The sequence below is a fragment of the Lepisosteus platostomus genome, chromosome 26 (genome assembly GCF_059453375.1).
Source record: "Lepisosteus platostomus isolate fLepPlt1 chromosome 26, fLepPlt1.hap1, whole genome shotgun sequence".
Lineage (NCBI taxonomy): Eukaryota > Metazoa > Chordata > Actinopteri > Semionotiformes > Lepisosteidae > Lepisosteus > Lepisosteus platostomus.
This window is the reverse complement of record NC_142636.1, coordinates 6,506,070-6,530,500: the sequence shown is the minus strand read 5'-3', so window position 1 is coordinate 6,530,500 and position 24,431 is coordinate 6,506,070. Positions and strand designations below refer to the sequence as shown.

The window sequence follows — 24,431 nt, the reverse complement described above, 5'->3', positions numbered from 1 at the left end:
GGCATTTATAGTATCTTTGTCATACATTTATTTAATTGCCGTTATTTAATTGTAAATAATTCTATCAACTATAACAACTACGCTATTGTAACTGCCAGATCCAGAGTCCTTTCAAGAAAAAAAAAAACATGTCGTTGCGCATGTTCAAAACATGGTCACTCATTGAAGAGTTGAGATTTCCTTTTAAACCACTGTGGCTTTGGGCTCTACAGCACCAGGAGTGAAGAATAACAGTACTTCAACTCCCACGCAGACCAACGTGCAGGAGGCCAGAGTTTCCACTTGGTGGCACTGTGCTCCTGCAAATGACGTCTTTCCGGCTAAACAATCCGGTCACACTGAGAATCTGGCAGAACAGCGTGACGTGAACAGAGAGCAAGCACGTTTCTAAATCTTTCTTAGATGATCAACCAAAATCTAAGGACTCTTCTAGTTCACATGACACAAGTATGGAATTCTTTGTCGTTCGGAAAGACCTCGGTTAATAATAGATTAACTATATTAATATATTATGACTTCAAGATCAATTGTGCTTTACATTGCTTTATATAGAGTATGCTCTATATGTATATACAGTATTACACTGCTTTACATACCACTGACTGAAAAGTAAACACATAGCTGAGTATTTCCTTGAAGAGTGTTTGGAATCAGTGGCTTAAAAAAACAAAACCAGCTCTATCGGCCTTTTCCCTCACAGAACAGCATGATGTCTTAAAATATTGAATTACTTGGGCTTTTCTGTGAATCCACCTGCTGTGTTGACACCATAATTATATGTTGAATAATATTACAACAGCAGTGTAATGATAGTTGTGATTTGTCATGGCTTTCCCTAATTCAACGGCCCAGTACAGCTGGGGAGCAGTCGACTGCTGCACCTATATTCTCCAGAGGAAGAGCCCAGTGCTGCAGCCCCGCAGGAGGGCCAGCACTGGTCACTGGTGTGCCGGTGTCTGGCCTCACTGTGAGCAGGGCACTGGGACAGGAGTACTAGGCAGGAGTACTGGGGCATTGGGCAGGAGCACTGGGCCCAATGCCCCAGTACTGGGGCAGGAGCACTGGGGCACTGGGCAGGAGCACTGGGGCACTGGGCAGGAGTACAGGGCAGGAGCATTGGGGCACAGGGGTAGTAGCACTGGGGCAGCAGTATAGGGATGGAGCACTGGGGCACTGGGCAGGAGCACTGGGGCAGAAGTACGGAGCAGGAGCACTGGGGCACAGGGGTAGTAGCACTGGGGCAGGAGTATAGGGATGGAGCACTGGGGCACTGGGCAGGAGCACTGGGCAGAAGTATGGGGCAGGAGCACTGGGGCACTGGGGCAGGGGCACTGGGGCAGGAGCACTGGGGCACTGGGGCAGGAGCACTGGGGCAGAAGTACGGGGCAGGAGCACTGGGGCAGGAGTACTGGGGCACTGGGCAGGAGCACTGGGGCAGAAGTACGGAGCAGGAGCACTGGGGCACGGGGCAGGAGCACTGGGGCAGGAGCACTGGGGCACTGGGCAGGAGCACTGGGGCAGAAGTACGGAGCAGGAGCACTGGGGCACAGGGGTAGTAGCACTGGGGCAGGAGTATAGGGATGGAGCACTGGGGCACTGGGCAGGAGCACTGGGCAGAAGTATGGGGCAGGAGCACTGGGGCACTGGGGCAGGGGCACTGGGGCAGGAGCACTGGGGCACTGGGGCAGGAGCACTGGGGCAGAAGTACGGGGCAGGAGCACTGGGGCAGGAGCACTGGGGCACTGGGCAGGAGCACTGGGGCAGAAGTAAGGGGAAGGAGCACTGGGGCACTGGGGCAGGAGCACTGGGGCACTGGGGCAGGAGCACTGGGGCAGAAGTAAGGGGAAGGAGCACTGGGGCACGGGGCAGGAGCACTGGGGCACTGGGGCACTGGGCAGGAGCAGTGCTCTACACTGGCAGCAGCTAGTGTCGGAAACAGTTGGCCAATGACGCTGCCCAGACTCCAACACCTGCTAATGTCCTCTCCAGTTTGTCACGTTCTGTCAGGATATGTGTGGAAACCATATGCATGGGAATTAAAGGCCAAGGCCAAAGGGTTAATTAATTAGGAGTCAACTACCACATGGCCTCCTCTCATCGGTAACCCTAGTTTCATCTGTGGATGTTTCCCTTCAATCAGGGCACCACAGATGACAACAGTAGAGACCATGAGCCACTCCAGTGACCTGGCACACCAGCGTGGCTCTTACCTTTTATCTGAGGGGTACAGCTCGACAGTCAGCACGTCTAGGGCATTCCAGGATGCAATACTGATCCCCCCGAAGAGGCAGAGGAGAGCGATCATGGCTGACTCGTTACTGCCGAACCACAGGAAGAAACAGCTGATGCAGGACATGACACTGGAGCCCGCTGTGGAGAGAACACACAGCAGGAGGACTGCAGTTAGAGACAACCTGGACGGGACGCAAGGCGGACAGACATTCACACCAGGGCCAATATACCCATCAGCATGCCTTTGGACTGTGGGAGGAAACCGGAAACCTAGAGGAAACCCACACGAACACAGGGAGAACATGCAGACTCCACACAGACAGTATCCCCAGGTCTGGAATTGATCCCAGGGCCCAGCGCTGAGAGGTAGGAATGCTGACCCCTGCGTCAAACAGTAACTAGTCTGTAAAGACAACATTACCAATGCTAATGGACAATGATGATTCATTCCTGATGATGGAATGATGTGGGATGTGGTGTTTTTGTGTGTTTTTAATTAATGAAATGTGATTGCTGCTTTCATACTGGACGCTCTTTGTCATGAGCAAAGACCTAGTCCCCTTCCTGGTTCCTGGAGGGTACTACTTCCCCATTTTCAAACAGAAAATGAATCATGTTTAATAACATTAAGAAGGCCATTTTAAGGGGAAGTATTTCTGAAGTGTTTGCTTCTTCAGGCATGCTGCAGATGTTGACCAGAGTGAAGAAACTGTACAGAAGGAGGGGAACTGCATGTTAGGCAGCACAGACTACAAAAGACAGGTCAGAGGTCAGGCAGGGGACGTCTCACCCAGCATGCGCAAGCGGCCGATCTTGTCCATGAGCAGGGCAGAGACGATGTTGCCAGGCAGCACTGCCAGCGTGCCCAGGAAGCTGACAAAGTAGATCATGTAGGCGTTGTTGTCATCGCTGAAGTCCAGCATGCAGCCCTCCTTGTTGTGCAGAAAGGTGCTGTTCAGGAGCCGGCTGTTCACAAACCTGTACTTGAAGAGATCTGGCGGAGGGAATCACAGAGAGGGCTCTCCGTGAGAGGGCACAAAAGGAATTCTAGAAACTGGGGAAAAAAAGCACTATTGTGGGAGAAAGACATCTCTCCTCCAAATGAAATAAGTCCAATTTCAAGCATGCATTTTAGAAAGCAATACTGTTTTTTTTTTTGCTTTCAATGTCAAAAAAGTTCCTGGAGGACTGGAGAATTTAAAGTACTCGAAAAACAGAACTCTAATTTGTGTCTGTGTTTCTGAGAGATTTTAAGAATGGAACTGCAGTTTTGTGCATGAGTCTGTGTGTAGCAGCTGCATGTCTTGTAGGTGTCTCTTCTTTCCTGCTCCTTAGTTAGAAAAAAGGGCACTGCTGCTCAACATTCTGATTCAAATTCACACTGCCCTGTGAGGCGTCCAAATTTCAGCCTGCACCAGGACTTTGGTTCATTGCAAGTTTGTATAATAACATAGCTAAAAAACCTTATTAGAATGCTTTTTCCCCATTTACTCATGATATTTTGCTCATATAAAGTATACGCATCCTTAACAGCTAACTGCAATTCCTCAGACTCAATGCACATCTGCACGTTTTGCATGGTCTACCGTGGTTTTTTTTTCAGTACTACATATTTATTGTTCTGTTGTTATTATTTTTTCTGTTTCTAACAGTGTAGACAGTACCTTGTAACGTACTGTCGACACTGTGTGGTGTTGTCTGTTGTAGGGTGTCTGTCCCAAAATAAGAATTCCAATGTATCTGTACATATGGCAGTAAACTGCTCTACTATTTTTATATATAGTATCTACTTGCTATGTAAGGCGATGGAGGCCGATACACAGACATGGTTCTGCCGCCAGTGAACAAACTGACCACTTGACCCCTCTTTCCTCCTGTTAGGGCTCTGGCTGCCCCATCCTTCACACCTAAACCCCCATCTCCACCCCCCCTCACCAGTGTTGTAGAAGAGTGTGTTGATGAAGGTGCAGTTTCTGAAGAAAGTGTTGCTGGAGGTGATGTCCTCAAAGTAGCACTCTTCAAACAGAGAGTCCTCAAACACCATGGACTTCATCTTCATGTTGATGAACCTGTGGGGACAGAGGAGGGGGAACATGCAAACATTGCTGGCAGCCGAATCTAATCCAGTCATTTGGACTGGGTGGTTTGTTCCCAGCAGCTACAGCTCTTTATATATATAAAAAACCTTCCTACCTTCAGTCCAGAAGGAATCACCTCTTAATTTCCACCTGTGTCCTAAGATCTACATTTCATTGCTGATATTCATGTGTTCCCTTGGACTGTCTTATTCACCTTTGACATTCTGGAATACTGCGTATTCTCTTTGGATCATTACTAAAGATGTATTTCTTCAATGCATTATTACAGTATGTACCGTATAGTAGACTATAGAGGTCCAGGCACAAGAATGTCCTCTGTCCTTTCATCATGAATCGATACTACTTGTTATACTACTTGGTGTATGAATGCTGAACAAAATTAGAAAATACATTACTGATAAGTAATTAAATTTTAGTTAAAAGAAGGGGGCAGTGGATTTAACTGTACCAAATGCAGAATGTCAGTGCTTTTTTTCCACGATTGTATTCTACAAGGGCATCAACCTCTTATTCTTCTATAGCTTGAAAAACACTGGAGCCCCAAAGACCAATTAGATAAACAAGTTGAGCAAACAAGGTAATCTAGTGGTCACTTTGGGCCCTGGAGGAACAAACTCTAACACCCTGAGCAAGAATCTGAAGGAGTCTGAGAAGCAATGTTTTCTTGCCCACATGAAAAAGATAGTGAAGACTCCCAGATGGCTCAACCAGTTAAAGCCCTAAGGCTCAGATGTCACTGGTTCAAGCTTGACAGTATTCGGTGACCAGAAGACTCCGAGCATCAGCACACAATGTGCAGAGCACCGCCAGAGCAGGTGTGGGCATTGGTCACCCAGGGTCTCCTGGCTCCCAGAAAAACAGCAATGCAGTGACACCCAGCCTCCTCCAGGTGGCACTAGCCCACCAGGAGGGCAATCTGAAGCCGGCAGTGTGTCTGTAGACTCTTAGACATACGCAGAGTTGTAAAACAATATACAACAAGATAGGAGCAGTGATAGTAACAGGGCAGCTGTCATCGGGGGGGAGTTTGGTTGATTGATTTGGCATCTGGAGAACTATGTAGGGGTGAACTTATGGAGGTGGGGTTATTAAAGAGACTGGGTGATATGTGCAAGAGGTGTATGAACGAGCAGGTGACGCTGATGCTGATTAGCAGTCTCCTCTCGTCTCAAGAATGATGGAGTGAGCACCGGCTTCCAGGCATGTTGATGAAAGAGTCTCACTATGCCAAGCCGACAGTTCGGTTAAAAAAACGGCACGTGTGTGTCCCAGCTGGGACAGCAACAACCACAATGAACAAAAAAAAATCAAAAGATAAAAATACTATAATTTGCAGACAAGGTACAGTAACATAAAAACATAGTAGTAATCATAGGCTTTTACGCCTTAGTTAGCTCAATATTCCTCGAGCTCTCCTCCCTGAGTCACTATTACTGACTGCCTAAACATTTCCCAGCATCCCTTTATATACCTTTGGGCCATACCATTACCACAATGGAATAACATGAATCATAAAATAGGCCAATATCAAACATACATTGACTATCTATTAATAATACTGTAACGCAACGGGGGCTCAGGCGGGCGCCCTTGCCGCATTAGGTCGGCCCCATCCCGACTGAGGCTCGAACCCGGGACTCCCGCGTCTCTCTGCACCGACCTAGCCCCGTGAGCTAAAGAGAGATCTCTGTACAGCCCAGTAGCTGTAGTTTGCTATCACAGGGAAGGGCGTTGACGTCACCTGCTCTGGTACGCTGGCTCTTACACAGTGCCTGTCGGCCGTAAGCGTTACAATACACTAGCATTATAGTGTAATACAAACATTTATGAAATCCCTCAAAATCAATATAAAATTTTAAGTGTCATGTTATATGCCCCCCTCCTCTGTTTGCATTGGTATATTCCCATTCCCATCTCCACAGGCGTATAAGAGGCGGTTGCCTTGCCCTCTTGGTGCTGCACTGTAACAGGGTGTCACTGAAGGCTGGGTGTCTGCTCCTGGACTGAGAGCGCTCTGGGTTGTAGATTAGACACTACAGGTTAGAGGGGACATTGGGACCAAAGAAGGAAGCCCAGCCACAGGTCAGCAAAAGTACAATTCTCACAACAGGGAAGCACAAGACACGGACTGGAAGTGGCCGGGAAAGGCTTGTCATGGTGTTTCGAGTTTACAGGACGAACCAGAGGGGGCCGGCGACGCGCCACTGCTCACTCACTTGTTGTTAAAGAACTCTCCATTGCGGTGGATCTGGTTCTCCAGAGTGAAGTTGAAGGTGAAGTGCTCCACCTTCTCCCTGCTGAAGAGCTTGGTGCGCATGGCGTAGTCCTGCTTCTGCATGTACTTGATCATGTCTGGAAACCACACTGTCAGACCGTAGTAGCTGAGCGGGGGAGCGGAGGAGAGGCAGGCGAGGGAGAGGCAGAGGGAGACACCATCAGGGAACAGAGGGAGATAGAAGTGAGAGAAAGGGACAAAACGAAAATGGGAAATCAGATTTCTAGTTCAGCTGTGAAGAGTATGTCTCCTGCATCACCACAAACAACATTTCTTTGTTAAAAAAGGGATGGTGGCAAATTCTAACGAAGCAGACATTGAGAAGCATTTTCTCTGTAAAAAAGAGTAAAAAAAATAGATTGTATCTCATTGTTAAAGGATTTGGTGAAAAGCAAAGAAGTTCTGTTGGGAATAAATATCAATAGTTGACAGTCCAACAACTATAAGACATCAGGAGCCATGATGAAGGTGAAATGTAGTCTGTGAAATCCTTTAAAGACAAGCCTCACAATCTCAGAAAACTACAATCATACCAGCTATCTGACTGGTGGCCTGGTGGAGCTATTTATTCTACCGATGTAGGTAATTAGCAAATGAAATATTCTTAATTAACTTTGCAAGCTTTGAGGGAACCTCATTACCGGCAATGCAATTTTCCACCCACACATCTGCACGACGTCCATTCCTATACAATAGAGTCATTAACACAACTCCCATCCTTTTCAGGAGACTGTGTGGCTCGAATTATTCTTGAAAATCATTGCTTGCACAACCTGTAATCAATAATTACTAGTAAGATTGTTTCTCCTACATTGGTACTGTTGGTAACTGCTAGCCTGCTGTCAGTATTCATGCCAGTTCAAAGCATGTCCATAGCAGAGCACAGTGGCTCATCTGACCAGAGCTCATCCTGATTGGCGTTGTGCTTAGCCAGCTGCTCCCCCTCTGATCTCCACCTATCCATCTCCAAACGGGATGCCAGCCCCTCGCAGGGAGGAACGCCCAGCCGTGCAGGGGCCCCTGGGTGCCTCACTCAAGGTGTGACAGCAGTGTCTGCAGTGGGGACTCGAACCCACAACCCATAACCCATATAATAACCCATATGGGTTATTAGACCCATAATCATAACCATGAGGTTAGAGTAGTCTTACCCCCTACTCTGTGCCACTCCCTTTTATGGACGTTCAGTATAAATACGGGTAGGTTTGTGTCTTCTGCGGATTGTCTGTCAGTCAAATCAAAGAAGCAAGAACCTCAAATGATACGTGAACATGGCTTCTAAGATGAGGCACACAGTAAGGACAACTATCCTCTCCTTTAAACGGGCTTCAGTATGTTGGATACCAACTGAACAACAAGGAGGCTGTTAAAAATTCCGCATCCCAAGCTGGACTTCCCACCTTTTCCTTCTCTCCCAGGTTATACAGGGTCAGCACCAGTCCAGTACCAGTCCAGTACTGGTCACTGGAGATGTGAAAAGCATCTTGCAGCAGGCAGAATCAAAGAGCTCGATGAGAAGTAATCTTGCCATCACTGGATGGTGTCTGGGCTGTGTCATAAGATGGTGACCAGGATAATGCTACTACAACTGGCCAGTTGGGGCTGTGTGGGGTTGGTTTCGCCAGGAGATTCTCGATTTTTTAAGCCAAAACTGCCTGTGGGCCGGTGGTGTTGTCTGTGAGCGATGTGCCGATTATGAGCTTGCTTCCAAGCAACCTGCAAGCAGACTGTGGGATTCAGAGGTTGAAAAAGCCAGAGAGCCCTGACAAGCACTTTTCCAAAGGACAATGTTCACGGCTCTCATTCTCTCCCGCTAGCGTGAGCGTTCGTAGCTGCTGGTTCCAAACTGGACAGCAACAAAGAAATGTAATTGGTGTTTCCAACTGGGACGTGTAGTAACTGTCCTTTCCAAAATGGCCTTGCTACCTGCCTACAAGCCATGGAGCTGGGTTCCACTATAAAGTTGTATTCCAATTAACAGTTGCATTTTGCTTCTCAGAAACTGTAGCACAAGGATCCAGGGCTCTCTTTTAAAGGGGAACTGCAGCACTATTTTCATATTTCAGGGTTAGAAAAAATCAGCGTTTCAAACCATAACATAAGTAAAATGCAGACAGCAACATGTAAAAACTCCTATCTACATCACCAAATAGATGCCATTTCCAGATATGCGCAGCACCATATTCATAAACGAGGCAAAAAAGTGAGATGAAGTTTTAACATTGTAAACAAGCAGGATTGCACATATATCTCTTTTAATCCAATAGAAATACTGCACTCGATTTCAAGACAGCTGCCAACAAATACAATTTACTTGCTAACTCTGCCTGCAGATCACGTTGGAGTATTTCTGTGTGAAATGTCTGCTGCACGACCTGTACGTATTCACTTGTACATCGCACTACATGAGTCATTGCAGTGACTAGTGAGCAGGAAGGACTGTGAGGCTTCACATCACAAATCGTGGGAACTCTCGCTCTCGCCCGTGGTGAGGCCAGGGGTTTGCAGGGGTTATTAATCTTAATAACAAAAGAAATTCAACATTTTACAAATTTTGTAACCAGTGGTTTGAGACAACATGGCGACTTACAGAACTTTCACAAAGTTCCCGATTTTGTATAATTTTGAATTGAGCACAAAATCGTGAACTTTGTGAAAGTTCTGTAAGTCGCCATGTTGTCTCAAACCACTGGTTACAAAATTTGTAAAATGTTGAATTTCTTTTGTTATTAAGATTAAATAACTGGTTTGAGAATTTGGAACTGCAGTTCCCCTTTAAGATAACACAAAATGATCTTGCATCATCAGGTTGAAGTTTAATCAATTAATGTCCTCATAAAATCTACTATAAAGCAGATGAACACTCTTAAGTGGGTGCAGACACAGCTCTGCTGCTGTCCGGGCTGCCTAGGCTTCCACAGGTTTCAGTTCTCCTGGGAGAACCTGGGCATCAGCCAACTTGCTGTGGCATAAGTGAGAGATGCTCCACCAATGGGCACAAACTCGCCTAACAGGCGCTGTGGAGCTCAGTGAATGACAATGTTCCTGAGAGATGGGCATTTTGGAGCAGCGTGTGATTCTGAATTGGGTGGGTAAACAATAAAAACAGACATTTCAATTCAAAATAAAAAAACTATTAAATGCTGGGTGGAGAATTTCACATTGTATAGAGAAGCGGTTTTTCATCACTCTCACCTAAAGGACATAGTGAACCACACAGCCATCATCATCAGAGTGGTGCGGCGGTACTCTGGTGAGAAGCAAGCCAGGAAATTCCCCCAGACCTACCAGAGATGGAGACATATGGAAGGGTTTATGAAGACAGCTGAGCACTCAGCCCACCAGTCTTACTTTTTCCTCTACACCGGATGAAGCGAACCACAATGCTTCAGGCGTTAGACGTGATCGGTTTGTAAAGCCCTGGAAAACGGTGCATTTTCAAGCACTTTAGCAAAGAAATTTATGTCAGAAGAGACCATCACTAGTCCAGTTGTTGTTCAATGTTTAAGTGATCATGTCAGTACTGTACTGATGTTCCATGTCTGTATTAAAATTAGGGTAAATTTAAACCACAGAACATGTTGGTATGCAACAAGTTATTTTATCTTAGGATTTTTTAAGATCCTGGCATATCAGTTTTTGCAATGTCGTTCAGCTGTTCTTTGCATTAATGAGCATTTTATAGAACTGGATGGGCATCTACCTTAACAAGTTCCCTAACAAGCACAGCTGTAAAGGAAAATCTTAATCAAGCCATCCAGCTCTTCATCTCTCCACTGATTTATCCAACAAAACAAGAAATTGTACTGTTGATTATATTGGCTAACGTTTCACTCACTAAAGGATCGAACCTAAAGTGTGACTCACTAGGAATAGCTACACCCAATAATCAAGCGTATTGAAGGGATTGCGGACTGCGTTAGTCCCAGTAAATTGAATTCAACCTGCGTGGCTGAAGGCCAGCCTCCTGGCTAAAGCACGAGGGGGCCGAGACCCCCTGCTGAGGGAGGGGTGACCAAGGGGCAGCTGCAGAGGTGGCGGTGGGCTGGGAAGGAGAGAAGGGGATCACGTCCCGTATTTATAATGTTTTAGGAGAGGAAATGACTTCGGGAGTGATTGCTAATTACTGACAGCTGAGGAGGACTGAAATTGGCTGTTGTCATCTCTCCCAAGCTTTCTTCATACAATCCATTAAAACATTAAGACCCACATCTGATTAAAAGAGAAGATTAAATAGAAGAGATAAAGCAAGGACCCAGCCAGAGATTACATGAAAGATGGTGAACTTTCAACATCCCCACAGTAATAGAACAAACACACAAGCACAACGGACCTTCCATTAAAAAACACGCAATTATAGTCGTTAAGAAGATTCCAATTCCTTTTGTCAAATGGTAAGGACAGTATTGGAAGATGTCTTCATAAAATCGGGAGATCACTGTTGTCTTCATAAAATAAAGTGTAAATAATTATGATGGAGGCAAACAAAGTGCTCTGGGCTCCTCTGGCTGATGTGCCAATCTAACTTGTGACCACGGTGGTGGGCACACTAGGGTCTGATTATCAAAATCCCCAGTTAGGCACACTGTGACATACTAAAGGGCATCATCTGAATACCTAGTATAAGATAAGATCACTTTAGTAGCCCCTATACAATTTCTTGCATTAGGAATTTGTATTTTTTCACATAACCCAGCTTGCTCTCCATGAGACACACAGACAGGGAGAGAAGCTGGGGGTCAGAGCGCAGGGTCAGCCATTGTACAGCACCCCTGGAGCAGTTGGGGTTAAGGGCCTTGCTCAAGGATTTCTCTGCCGGCTGCAGGATATGAACAGGCAACCTTCCAGACACAGGCGCATATCCTTAGCCACAAAGCCACCATTACAGTACACCATACAACATTAAAGACATTGGCTATGAAAAGCAATGCCTTCTCTGCCTGTGGAGCAGGGGCTCCAGGTTGGAGTCCCTTCTGCAGATTAAGGTCCTTGATTAATCAGTGACTGATGAGCTCCGATGAGCCTCACGTGGTACCTGGTGGAAGAGACTGGTAAGGCGCATTCTCCAGCGCCGGTGCCAGGCGCCGGTATCTGCCCCGATCTCCACCAGCTCGTCCAGCTGCTTCACCGTCTTGATGTTGGTCACCTGGGCACAGTGGACAAGGATGTGAAATAACAGGGCACTTTAACGTCTTTTACTTTTTTAATAGTTCTGTAATGTCTTAATAAATTGAAGCGCCTGGATTTACAATCAAACACATAAACCAGAAGGCACAAACAGAAGCTATGGGTCCATGCATTTTAATACTTCACATATTTCTTTACACAAAGGGTTGTGGGTGTCTGGAACACTGATGCCCTGCTCAATTAGCCTCCTGCTTGTGACCTATGTTATATTGGTCTGGAAGACTGACACTGGCACACCAAGGCCCTTCTACTGAAAATGGAGAGCAAGAGAGGGGACATCTTGAAACCATCCTGAACAGATGTCCCACTTTGGTGGTAGAATATTTATCAGGACGTTCCATCCATTCATTTCCAAACTGTTTTATTCAATTCAGGGTTCAGGGGGAACTGGAGGCTATCCCAGCAAGTCACAGGCTCAAGGCAGGATACACTCTGGACACCAGTCCATTGCAGGGCAGACCGACACACAGACATGCACTCACACTAGAAGCCAATTAACCCACCAGCATATCTTTGGACTGTGGGAGGAAAGCGGAGCACCTGGAGGAAACCCACACAAACACAGGGAGAGCATACAGACTCCACACAGACAGCAGCCCAGGAATTGCACCCAGGGTGACCACAGCATTAAGTGTTAATTGTGAACACTTAAAATTACAAGGAAATTGACTTAATCTTTGGAAAGAAGAACACTTTTTGTTGTTTCTCTTTCCAGATCTGAGAAATAAAAAATGATAGATCCAGAAGGTGACAAACCTTGCTGTTTTTAAATGAGCTAGAGCATGTTTCACATGTAGCCAAACTGTTCACAAGAACTGTGATAAGCAGGACTCTTGCCAGCGTTTTGCTACACGCTTGGCTGCCTGATTAATGACTTGGAATCGGCTCCTAAGACCAGTGAAGAGCACCAGCAATGATCTAGAATCAGTTATTATAGGTAAGGAGACAGCTGCGGTGAAAATAATGTCCACGTTCTGTCTTTTGTAAAACACCGCTTTGTCTTGGAAACTTGTTCTCTTGTCACCTCAATAAAATTGCACTTGCAGCAGTTAGTTTTACGGCCCATTCCCTCATTTGTCTACCCTCGTGGGGCCTGACTGCTGCTATGTACAGTGCTGGAAAGTGATATATAGAACCTGTCGGCAGTATAACAGCAATGAAAAGATGTGTTTTGGAAACAACCCAATCAAAACAAGTCATTCCTTAGGTGCAAGGCTCTGGTTCTGTTGCAAAATCACTTCAATAGTGTTTCATTTTTAAAAAAGCACAGCTTTAATCCTAGAGGTATTTCTGGTGTCATGTGTCATGTTTGTAAAGGGCCATACTGCATATAAAACTGAGGGCATTTTCCTTCCTCGTTATAATTAATTGGTCAACTGCGGAATAACGTGAGATTAGCAGAGAGCTCCCTGACATGGGGAATCTCCACACTTGAGAGCACAGGCCCTGTCTGCATTAGACACTTGAAGTACGTAACTTCTTACTTACAGAATTTGGATTTTCCCCTTTTCCCGCTGTGCCACAGCTTTAAACTCAAGGAACATTTAAGTGCTTTAGGGAACATTTAAGGGGTTTCACATAAGATGTTTTATGCAATTGGCCACCAGGTGAATATCATTACCATGATATGGGTCAGACTAACTCTACACTATGCAACTTGTTGTGTCATCATCATCATCATCACCATCTTCATTTCTTGTGACTCCAATTGTCCCTGTTCATGTCACTCCAGTGGATTTGCAGATTTCATTTTCTTATTCCAGTTTCATTGTCTCCAGATGAAAGCTTCCATTTTCCATCACTGTCCTGGTTTTATTATGGACAAGTAACAGGTTTATTCCATGCTGAAACACCCGAAGAAGGCTCCTCAGCCAAAACGTTGTGTTTTCTCTCTCTTTTCAGCATGGAATAAACCTTTTACTTGTTCCTTTGCAGCCTACGCATGCTGACGCAGCTCCCCACCTGACCTACTTCAACTTGTTTTATTATGGCTTATTTACAGAAAAAATAACTTTCCTTTATTATTCACTGTATGGAAATGCATTTAAAACCAAGAACTGGAGGTGCTTCTTTATCCAAAAGGTGGTGGAAGAATGGAATGAGCTACCCAGCCACTTTGTTGAAGCCAGTTCTTTCAAAAAACAACTGGATGAGATCCTCAGATCAACTGGCTATTAACAATCAAACAAACTAATTCGGCCGAATGACCCCCTCTCATTTGTGATCGTTCTTATGTCCCTGTGATTTGCATGATGTGAAACAGAACTTTATCTGCTCTCTGCAAATTACTTCCCTTCCTTGTGGCTGTATAAAACACCTAAAGTATTCAATATCTCAAGAGCACAATATGGATTTGTATTTGTCAACATCATTGTGCTCATCTGCGCTATGCCCATATGTTTTGTAAAGAAAAATCTAAAGGAACTTATTTGTACTTATAAAGTGTAAGGTATTTTAAAAGACTAATAACAGTGTTCCAAATCACTATTGACCTGAGTGATATCATCCTTGGAGCTCACAGGTTGGCCCATGTTAGCAGATACTGCATCTCTCATGTCCACACTACTCCCTGACATTGATCAAGCAATTGTGTTTCGTGTGGCGTTCTGACTATAACTGAGGGTCTGCTGGGATTGAGAGGGATCAGAATGTACTCTAGTTTGAAGAGCGTGGTTTGGTGAGAGCTCACTGTGTGTTTACATGTGTGATTCTGCTGCTTAACTTGTAGGCAGCAAAGAGAACGTTATATCTCAGAGGACCCACAGGACCTGACATCTGTGGGGAAAAGGACGTGCACTAACGCCTGGTTCAATTCATTTTTTTTCGTCAGCGCAACTAGCATTTCAGGATGTCAAGATTTGTTTTTCAAAAATAAATTTAAAAATTACTGTACAGTAGAATTTTGGCATTTGTCTCCAGGAGAATTCATTTTTTATTTACTGGGCAAAATAAAAATGGCTCATATTTCATGAAGATAATTTTTGGTGGGGAGAATTTTTATTTGCACCGGGCAATAAAAATAATAAAACAGAGGGTTTAAAACAATCCAGAGTGTGAGCAGTACTGCAGTATAAATTCCAGAGGTTTAACTCTGGTCTACAAGGAACAGACAGGTAGCAAAAAACAACAGGCAACTCCTGATGCTTTTGTCAAGAAGAAGATGACAAATCGCCAGTTTAATGTAGGAGCTATATCAAAGAAGGACAAGGGAACTAGTTCATTCTGAAACAATTTGTGGTAAATCAAGCTTTACTCGAATACCTGCATTTATTATTTGTATTAGCAATAAAAATAAATATGAAGTAAATCATCATTATTAACTAAAATAAATACATTCATGAAATATGATATTTATAATTGGAATATTGTAATATTTAGCAAATATAAGCACGATTTAAATGTCATTTTTGTATTTAAACCATTTTTAATTATTGAATTTAATAATAAACTGAGCCCTATTGAGTATATGTTATAAGGCATTTTTGAGCACAAATGTGGTTAGGGCAAAGACCTTCTGGAATGCGTGCTTTGCACTGAATGAGGCACTACTGTACTGTATGAAGTTTATGTTCCTACTCAGTGTAATTCATCTCTTCATTTTCAGTATTGCAATTAAGGACAGCTTCACAAAACATCAGCATTATGGGGCAATTTAAGGAAAGGTTTAATAGTATTAAATAATTTATCTAAAGAACTTGAGTGACACATCTCTTAAACATTTAAGTGTATAAAATCTTATGAGACAAAAACATTAGTTTAGGGGGATTGTATTTTTATCTCCACATTGTACGCATGCATTTTAGATATATACTGTAGTATGTTTGATAATTCTGCAGTTAGTCAAGACCACAGATTTGTTTGCAAAGGCTGGGGTGATTATTTAATATGGCGTAATAGCAGCATAACAGCGTCAAACGATACGGAGCTTTGAACTGTATGAAGCGTTATAACCTTCAGATCTTGAAACCCGAAGCAGCTACCCCCTACAAACACCTAGTTGATGCACATAATACATCTCTCTCATCCTAGCGTTAATCCCGCATCAACAGGGTCCGCTTGTCGGCACGCCCGTCTCCATTTGGTGGTTTGAACCAAATCTTTGAGCTGACGTTGCCATTAAATGCGACCGAGAATACTCCAACTGGCATCGCTCCGCCTGCCGTCGGAGGGGGGGAGGAGAACAAAGTAATGTAGCCAATTCATAGATGGGGTTATTAGGAGGCCATGACTGGTAAGGGCCAATTGGAAATTTGTCCAGGACGCCGGGGTTACACCCCTGCTCTTTTCGAGAAACACCCTGGGATTTTTAATGACCACAGAGAGTCAGAACCTCGGGTTTTACGTCTCATCCGAAAGAGGGGATGCACAAAATACATATTCTACAGAATTCAGAGTCCAAAAACATCATTGATCCCTGTGATTACCTTGAAGGCAGCTGGAGTGTTTCTGGGGTCCGGTGCCTTTGTAAAATGAGCCCTGCATAGCCTTGCTTGAACGCTCTGAGCTCTTACCACCTGAGGGACATTTTTCATCTGTTAGCTTCTGAAGCCGAAAGCAGGGGGAGGTCAGACTTACGGAGAAGACTCTCTCGGGATAGCCCTTGGCTCGCATGTTGGTGTCGTGGACTTGTTTCAGGACCATCCAGGCCTCATCGTGTTTCCCGTTCTGTTGGAGAGAGACAGACAGCCGGACCTGGTTAGCACAAACGCCTGCAGACTGCAGAAACACACGTGTGCTCGCTCTAACGACATACAAATATTACATCCCAATGAAAGCACGAGGAATGCTTCCATTATGTTCTGTCTCACCTGTTGCCTAAACCCAAAGGAAAAGAGCCATTGCCTGCTTTTAGTTTGCATCCAGCTCCCAGCAACCGAACATCACTAATAATTTGTGACGAACTTTTCATTTACATTTATAAAGCTGTGTACAGTGTCTGGCAAAAATACTCAGAGCCTTTGTAATGTGTCCCGTTTTGTAAAATTACAAAATGATGCATTCATATTTTTAACATCAACTTTTTTTTCAACGCTGGAGCCCTGGGTTCAATTCCTGGGGTGCTGTCTGTGTGGTGTTTATATGTTCTGCCCTTGTTCACATGTGTTTCCTCCCCCCGTCCAAAGACATGCTGGTGAGTTCAACAGTTTTGTTTAAATTTGGCCCTGTGTGAGTGCGTATGCCCCATGATAGACTGGTGTCCTGCCCAGGACGTGTCCTGCCTTGCACTCAAAGCTCCTGGGAGAGGCTCTGGGCCACCTTGACCCTGAATTAGACAGGCAATTACTGAAAGTGATGATGATGATGATGATGATATTTTATTCAAAACCTGAATGCTAAAACTGAAGGCGTCTAATGGTACATTAAAGTAAATGTCAGCAAAAACAAAAGAGAAAAAACTGAAATATGTGGATTGGATAAGTTTTCAGACCCATGAACTCAATATCGGGTGGAAGACCCTCTAGCAGTAATTACAACTGCAATTTGTAAATTATCTACCAATTTTTGCACACCAGCTTGGAGGAATTTGCGCTCATTTTCCTTGCATTCTTTCATTTATTCAAGCATTCCTAAGTTGGTTAGGAATCACTTACGGACGGTAGTATTCAAGTCCTGCCATAAACTGACAAATTTTCAGGAATTTCAATTTTCAATTTTCAAGTTTCAATTTTCAGGAATTTGCCTGGGCTACTGAAATAAAAAGCAACTCCAGTGTGCTTTGGCTTTGTGCTTTGGGTCACTGCTCTATTGAAAGGTGAGGTTTTGTCTCAGTCTGAAGCAGGTTTTACTCTAACACTGGATTGAACAGTGCTCTGTTCTGTCTATATCTCCATCAGTTTGACAGCTTCCCAGTCCATGCTGAAAAGAGGCAGAACTATAACATGACTGAGTGATGCACTGTGGTGGATTTGTGTCAGATGTGACACTTTGAATTTACACCACCAAGTTCCAATTTGTTGCTTGTCTGACAACAAAATCATTTGCGTTTACAGTATATTTGCAGCATGACATTGGTGCTTTATTGTAAACCCCACGCAAGAGTTTGCAACAAAGCCATTCAAGCTCTCCTTGTGGAGATTGTTTTAGGCAAGAACCTTGTCTTACATCTCAGCTCTTGAGTTAAGCGACTCTTTCAAAGTCAATATGAGCATCCTAGATGAATATCTCACCAATTTCCTCCTTGCCTGGCCACTCAGTTTGGAGGTAGCCTTATTTAGGCAGTGTATGGGTGATATAATCCACATTCCACTTCTTAATGACCATCTTTGCAGTAATCAAAGAATTATTCAGTGAATTTGATTTTTGTTATATAATCCTCCTGATCTGTGCTTCTCTATAACTTCATCTCTGAGTTGTTTTGAAAGCTCTGTAGTCTTTGCTTGAAATTCACTACCTGATTGAGGGACTGTATAGATCACTCCCTATCTCAAACTGCTTAAGAGATAAAAATACCTATGGAAGCTGAAATAAAACATAATTGCAGATTTTATGAAGAGTTTGGTTAAGAGCTCAGCTGCATCTATCAATAGGACCTGTATGGTTCAATATATTTACACAGCAATTCTATATAATTACTTTTGTTCTAGATTATTTTACTGTAACTAAAAAAGGCAGTTCTACAGGATCTAGTGTGGAGAGAAATGAATTAATCCCGAGGTATCTTCTAGTCATACTCAAGAAAGTGAGAGAGGTTATTCATCAGCCCTTATTTAGGATATTTCAACTCTAATTTAGAAGGACCTGTACATACAGGTCGCAGAACTGGACATCTCCAAACACCAACTTTTAAAAAAGGAAAGAGAAATCCACCAGGAAACTATAGTTTGGAAATGAGAGCTAAATTATAAGAGTACTTAGAAAGAAGAAGAGCGAGACAACTAACAGATTTTGAAAGTAAAGTCCTGCTTAATTAAAGTTTGAATTCTTCAGTCAAGCAACAAAGATAGCAGATGCGACTATTTAGACTTCCAGAGAGCTTTCAGGTTTCATCAGGTCCCTCGTAAAAAGTAGATTCTCTAATTAAAAGCGATAATAATACAAGGAAATAAGTGCACATGGTTTGAGGAGAGGTTAACAAACAAAAGACAGTCTTCTAACTTCTAATTCGACAGATGACAGCGGTGATGGGCACACTACTCCTGATTTATAGTTCTTTAAGTTGTGATATAGCAAGCAAACTAAATCTGCATAAGATACATGCAGCAGCAAGGGAAGGAAGGAAAAATTTGTCAAAACAGATTTAGACTAATTAATGAATTGGGGACATACTGTACTTGGCAAATTATATTTAACATTGGGAAGCAGAAAAAGTGATCCGCGCTGGTAGTAGGAATAGACACTAAACATACTAAACATTTTATTGTATTTTGAAAAAATTTAAAGCACGGCAGCAAGACCCCACTTTACACAATATTGTGTTGAGTTTTGGTTACCACATCACAGAAGGACTAGTAATAAGATCTCCTCTCTGGGGAACATCAGATATGAACATCAGATACGACTACAAGAGCTGAATGGCTTTAGTCTGATATGATTGAGAGGAAATTGGATTCAGGTATATAAGATCCTACAGGATATAGATGTTTAACCCAGGGGATTATGTCCCATTCAGTAGCAATCAATAGTAAAACAAAGACATGGGGTGGAACAGATAATGATCAACTCAATGCAGACTATGTCAAGAACCAGAAATGCCACCCAGGACTCAAGCGCTCAAGTGGAAACTCTCTGCATTACAGATTGAAAACAGAAGCCAATTCTTTGCAACAACGATGGGAAAGGTCTAGAACAAACCACACTGTCTATAGAAAATCCCCCGAATTGCTTAGAAATACCAGGACCAGCTTCACAGATCAATAATCTGAATTAGATTCTACAAACTAAATGAGGAAGATGAGCCATCTGGCGTCCTCTTGTTTCTGATGTTCTCTGTGTCCTTGTAAGATGGAATACTATGAAGGGTCTGCAATGCTGCAGGGATGGAGCAGGGACAAATTCGAAACGGAAGTTGTTCACTCACCTCCAAAAAGAATCTGGGGCTCTCTGGCATGGTAGTGAGGGCGGCGATGGCGAAGACAGAGGGGAAGGCACAGACCAGCACGAAGACCCGCCAGCTGTGGAACTGGTAAGCTGAGCCCATCTGGAAACTCCAGCCTGGCGGAGGGCAAGAGGGCGGGGCGAGAGAGCGAGGAAAGTAAGGAGAAGGCACGGGGAGATTGAGGGGAGGAAAGGAGAGAAAGGGAGAAGAGAAGGAGCGAGGAGAGAAATCGAAGTGGATCAGCAGGATCATTCATTAGACCGCTTGCTGGCTGCACACAAATGTAATATTTCTGGTGGCTGGAGAACGGGCAATGAAGACAAATTCTGACTTCCATAACTCAATTTTACAGTCATTGTGGATCCAGGAAGGTTTCCGTTCCAAGCACTCGTAGAGGTATATCTTCATTCTCAGAGCGGACGAGAAGAGATTCACTTTGCTGCTTTCCAACAGGAAATGGCCACATAGCTTCTCTGAAGCTGTGGTTACAGGTCACACAGACCGGGGTTTTCTCTCGAAAAGGATATTAAAAACAGAAGGTGAATGAAATACATTCCGAATTTGATCTGAATATTGGAGCTGATGCCGTTAATGTTGGGGAAGCTTATGGCATTAGGTTTGTCCCAGGCAACAACTCACCTGAGTGTGTATTATCTGAGTATAATACAGATATGAGCCTGAGGCGTTTAGAATTGTTCAGCAATATGGTGGACTGATCAGGGAGCAACAGTTGTAACTAGCAGGCTGTGGGCTTGATCCCTTTGGGGGGCACTTGGCTGTCCCTTGAGAAAGGTTCTTTCTCTTTCTCACGTTGCTTCAGTAAAACCCTTTTCCATCTTCCCCCAGGTTTGGACAAAGGTGTCAACTGAAATAATTCTCAAGTTCTCTTCCCAACGGTAGAGCGCGCTGTCCAGGAGGAGTGGGATCCTGGACAGGTTTCACAGAAATCTGAACACGAAGCTAATTCTGGGTTGAACAAACTGAGGAGCCAGTCGACACTCCCAGGCCAACCCCGTGAACGCAGAGGGCAACAGCCGTGAGCAGATCTGAGCCTCGGAGTTGCTCTACGAGGCTAAAGGCCCCTGAGAATTTTACAGGGGGACAAGGCGGGGGAGGTGGATTAACGCCAGGTGAAATTCACACAGAGGGAAGAATGTCTCACCATAGTGGGGGATGATGGCCCAGGCCATGGCAGACGCGTAGATGCCCCCGATCATCCAGAACATGCACAGCCAGCTGAGGTGCTCCCCTCTCTTCTCCTGGGCCAGGAACTCCGAGTAGTAGGAGAACACGATGGGAATAGAGCCTCCGATCCTGCAGGAGAGACACGGACCTCTCGTTCGTCCACCTTGTCATGCGTTTCATCTTTTAGTGCTCTGCTCGCTCAACAGGACACGTTCGGCCCCCGGCTGCCATCACCCCCCCCCCCGGGCACTGAACCCAGCAGGCCCCGGCCGAGAGAGAGTCCCTTACCCGACCCCGGAGAGCAGGCGGCAGAGCAGGAAGGTGCTGTAGCCCTGGACGAAGGACGAGAAGAAGGCGAAGACACTGTTGATGGAGAGGGAGATGAGCAGACACTGCCGGCGCCCGATCCTGTCCGCCAGGCCGCCCCACAGGAAGGCTCCCACCATCATTCCCAGATAGACGATCAGCCCTGGGTTGGCACACAGACATCGCCTTCAGCCAAGGACCAAAAACACGCTAACTGACCCAAATATCACAACCCCCCACTCCAGCAAGTGGATTGTCTCAGTCTAGACAAAGCATGACTGGTGTTGAATTTCCAGCCAAAGTCAAAGATCTCCATCCTGGAAGGTGTAGATCACTGTGTCATGTCACACACCATTAACCAACATTCTTTCCCAACTGTCCTTACTGTTCACAAAGGCCACAATGTTGTCCAATGAGGGGTACCTAATATTTTGGCCTCTGAGTGTAGAAATATATGCGATGGCAGATACAAACGCTAGAGACACTGGAGGCTGGGGTATTAAAATACTGTGTTTCAGATCAGGGGATCTTCAGTACATCTTAATAACCACTGCCACTTATTTAGAAAATCTGTCTCTCCTGACATGAGGATCCAGTGTATGGGACGTCACTAGATAATATATTTACATAGCTGTGCCTTTATCTAGCTTGATAATAACTGCCTGGTTTGACAGGAGGGCCATTCGGGATCATCAGACTAGAACACTTCAGAATTTTATAGAGATGGCCTGTAGCTACTGTAGGTGCACCTAGGTAGACAAAATATAAGGATGAAAAGCAGTTTAATAGGGATTATTTTAAGCAACAGAGCACGAGACAGGTGTGTGTGAATTACAACAAACCATCCAAAATGAGCACTGGATTCTTCCCGAAACCTCTGTACAGAGCACTGAAGGAACTTTTACTATGTTCATAGAAAGAAGAAGTATTTTAAGATATTTGTCTTTTAAGATTTTGTCTTTTGTAAATCCTCCAGTCAGGATGCATTATGGTGTGTGACTGAAAGTCAGTTCCTTGATCACAGAGACGTCAAGGTCTGAGTGTTTTAGGTTGTTCAAGGCCAGGTGTCAAGGGGGAAAAAGACTGAATAAGAACTGTATGACTCACCCCTTCTGTAAACAGCTGAAAGGGTTTGTGTTTTGTGTGCTGGTGCTGCTGTACAATATTTATCTTTGAAAATGGCACCTGTTTATTTTTCGACCACCAGATGATTCACCGAAAATTAAGAGTAGTCATTTTGCCAAGACCTTGTTTACCATTACCTGAAAATTGGGTGTATGATTATTTATTATTGATTCATTTGCTTCCAGGTGGGGAAATATTTATCATTGGTCATAAATCATATCGTCAAAGGGCACACAAAAATGAAAAATGAAAAATGAACCCAGGCACACAAGCATATTAAGGGCATATAAAGGATGCACTGATTTATATAGTCTGCACAGGGGTATCGAGAACAAACTGACATATTTGTGGAGAAGAAGCAAATCGAGAATAATCTGGAACAAGTGAACCATTTCTCTCAGACTTTTAAGATGTGTTCAAGACACCCACAAGCCCTGCTAGGCTGTGCCTTGCCAGCACTGGGTTTGGGGATCCCTTTCTATGACGATACCCTGGCCGCAGGAAGTTCTAGGGTTCTAGTTTGTGATGCAGTTTAGCTCCTAATTGCCTAGTCTAACTGATTGTTTAATTAGACTACTTCCTGCATTCTGTGCCTAGTTTCAAAACTACAGTAGTGGTTTATAAAGCCAACGTCCTGTACTAAAATAAGCTGTCTAAAGTACTTCTTCTAGCCGAAGTCCCCGGAACAAGGACTGAGAGCTCATCTTGTGTTTGTAGGATCTAGCGTTTAAAAATGTCTGTGATTGAAATGTGTGTCTGCAAGGCTCACACAATCCAAGGACTCATCCGGTGACCAGAGCAGCAAAAAACAAGGGCGATTCACATCCTGCATTTCCTGACATTTCCTAATAGTCAGGACTATTGCTGCACCTTTCACCATTTTCAAATGAGACCACATGAGGCGACATCATCTGTGGAATGGGCTACCTCAAATCCCGGAATATTGTCCACCGCCGTCTGTGTGTGTGGGTGATCTAGAAGACCATGCCTGTGGCCTCTCTTGATGGAATGTTTTCCTTTTGCAATGCGTGATTGAAAGGAAGCACTAATTGATTGAAAGGGACAGTCAGTGTGATCTCTCTTGTGATGAATTTGGAGTTCACAGTTAGTGAGATATCAAGTGATTAATACTTAAGGTGTGCCAGAGAATCACCCACAATCCTCACTACTTATTGTACTGGCCATAGGTTGATTAAAAAAAAATAGATAACCAGTAAAATCCAAAAACACATGCTGATTGCATTTTCATTTAAAGGTTTTGTTGACAAAGTCCCTGTTTATTGCTCTTATAGGATGGTACAGTCCTTTCCAAAGCTTAAGAGCTCAGCTTTTGTGAAGTACAGAGAGTCTGCTGTAGAACAAAGTAGGATCTGTTGGATGACAGTGCTGCAGTGGTGAGTTTCCCAGAGGCAGCCATCAGAGCAGGACACTCAAGTCACCTTCTTCAACAATAGGACTCGGGAGGCAGAAGAAAGGGAGATGATAAAAAGGCCAGATAAGCCTCCCATCTCTGCAATGCAGACTTCATTCACATGCCTCAGACTGCGCAGTCACACGGTAAAGAACCTTGACAACGTCATATCGATGGATACCGAGCGACCGTCACAGTTCTTGCGCAGTGCAGACCTCTGCTCTGCATTCTCCAAGTTCTAATCCTGCAACAATATGAAGCCTAGTTTCCACAACTAGGCACAAAAGGGAGAAGAATATTCGTTTTCTATATCATCACCAATTTGTGCTAGATTTGTGCCAGGAAATGGGGTTTCAGTGGCTTTCAGAAAGTAGTGAGGGAACTCTAGCTGATCCCATCTTTCCAACACTGTAAACGTGCTCCTGTGCCAACCTATGCCAACCTGCAGGGCCGTTCAGCACTTGGCACGCAAGCTCCTGGCTGGCAAGAGAGGCAGCCCCAGTTGGAGAAGTTGCACATCTTGCATTAACATCACGGCAAGCTTGGGGCAAGGTGTAGGAGCTGCTGTTGGCCAGA

At 44.4% G+C, this 24,431-nt stretch overlaps 1 protein-coding gene across 2 annotated transcripts in view; it reads right to left on the bottom strand.

Moving 5' to 3' along the window:
• The window catches only part of sv2a (synaptic vesicle glycoprotein 2A), an 81,804-nt gene that overhangs the window by 8,920 nt on the left and 48,453 nt on the right, over positions 1 to 24,431 (bottom strand). For both annotated transcript variants that reach the window (XM_088620257.1, XM_088620258.1), the window contains 10 exons: positions 21,302 to 21,482; positions 20,991 to 21,142; positions 19,811 to 19,944; positions 16,369 to 16,458; positions 11,642 to 11,752; positions 9,802 to 9,890; positions 6,548 to 6,712; positions 4,168 to 4,301; positions 3,023 to 3,226; positions 2,211 to 2,370 (listed from right to left, as the gene is read on the bottom strand). In XM_088620257.1, coding sequence (XP_088476383.1) covers positions 2,211 to 2,370; positions 3,023 to 3,226; positions 4,168 to 4,301; positions 6,548 to 6,712; positions 9,802 to 9,890; positions 11,642 to 11,752; positions 16,369 to 16,458; positions 19,811 to 19,944; positions 20,991 to 21,142; positions 21,302 to 21,482 — 1,420 coding nt within the window. The remainder of the gene's footprint in view (positions 1 to 2,210; positions 2,371 to 3,022; positions 3,227 to 4,167; positions 4,302 to 6,547; positions 6,713 to 9,801; positions 9,891 to 11,641; positions 11,753 to 16,368; positions 16,459 to 19,810; positions 19,945 to 20,990; positions 21,143 to 21,301; positions 21,483 to 24,431) is intronic.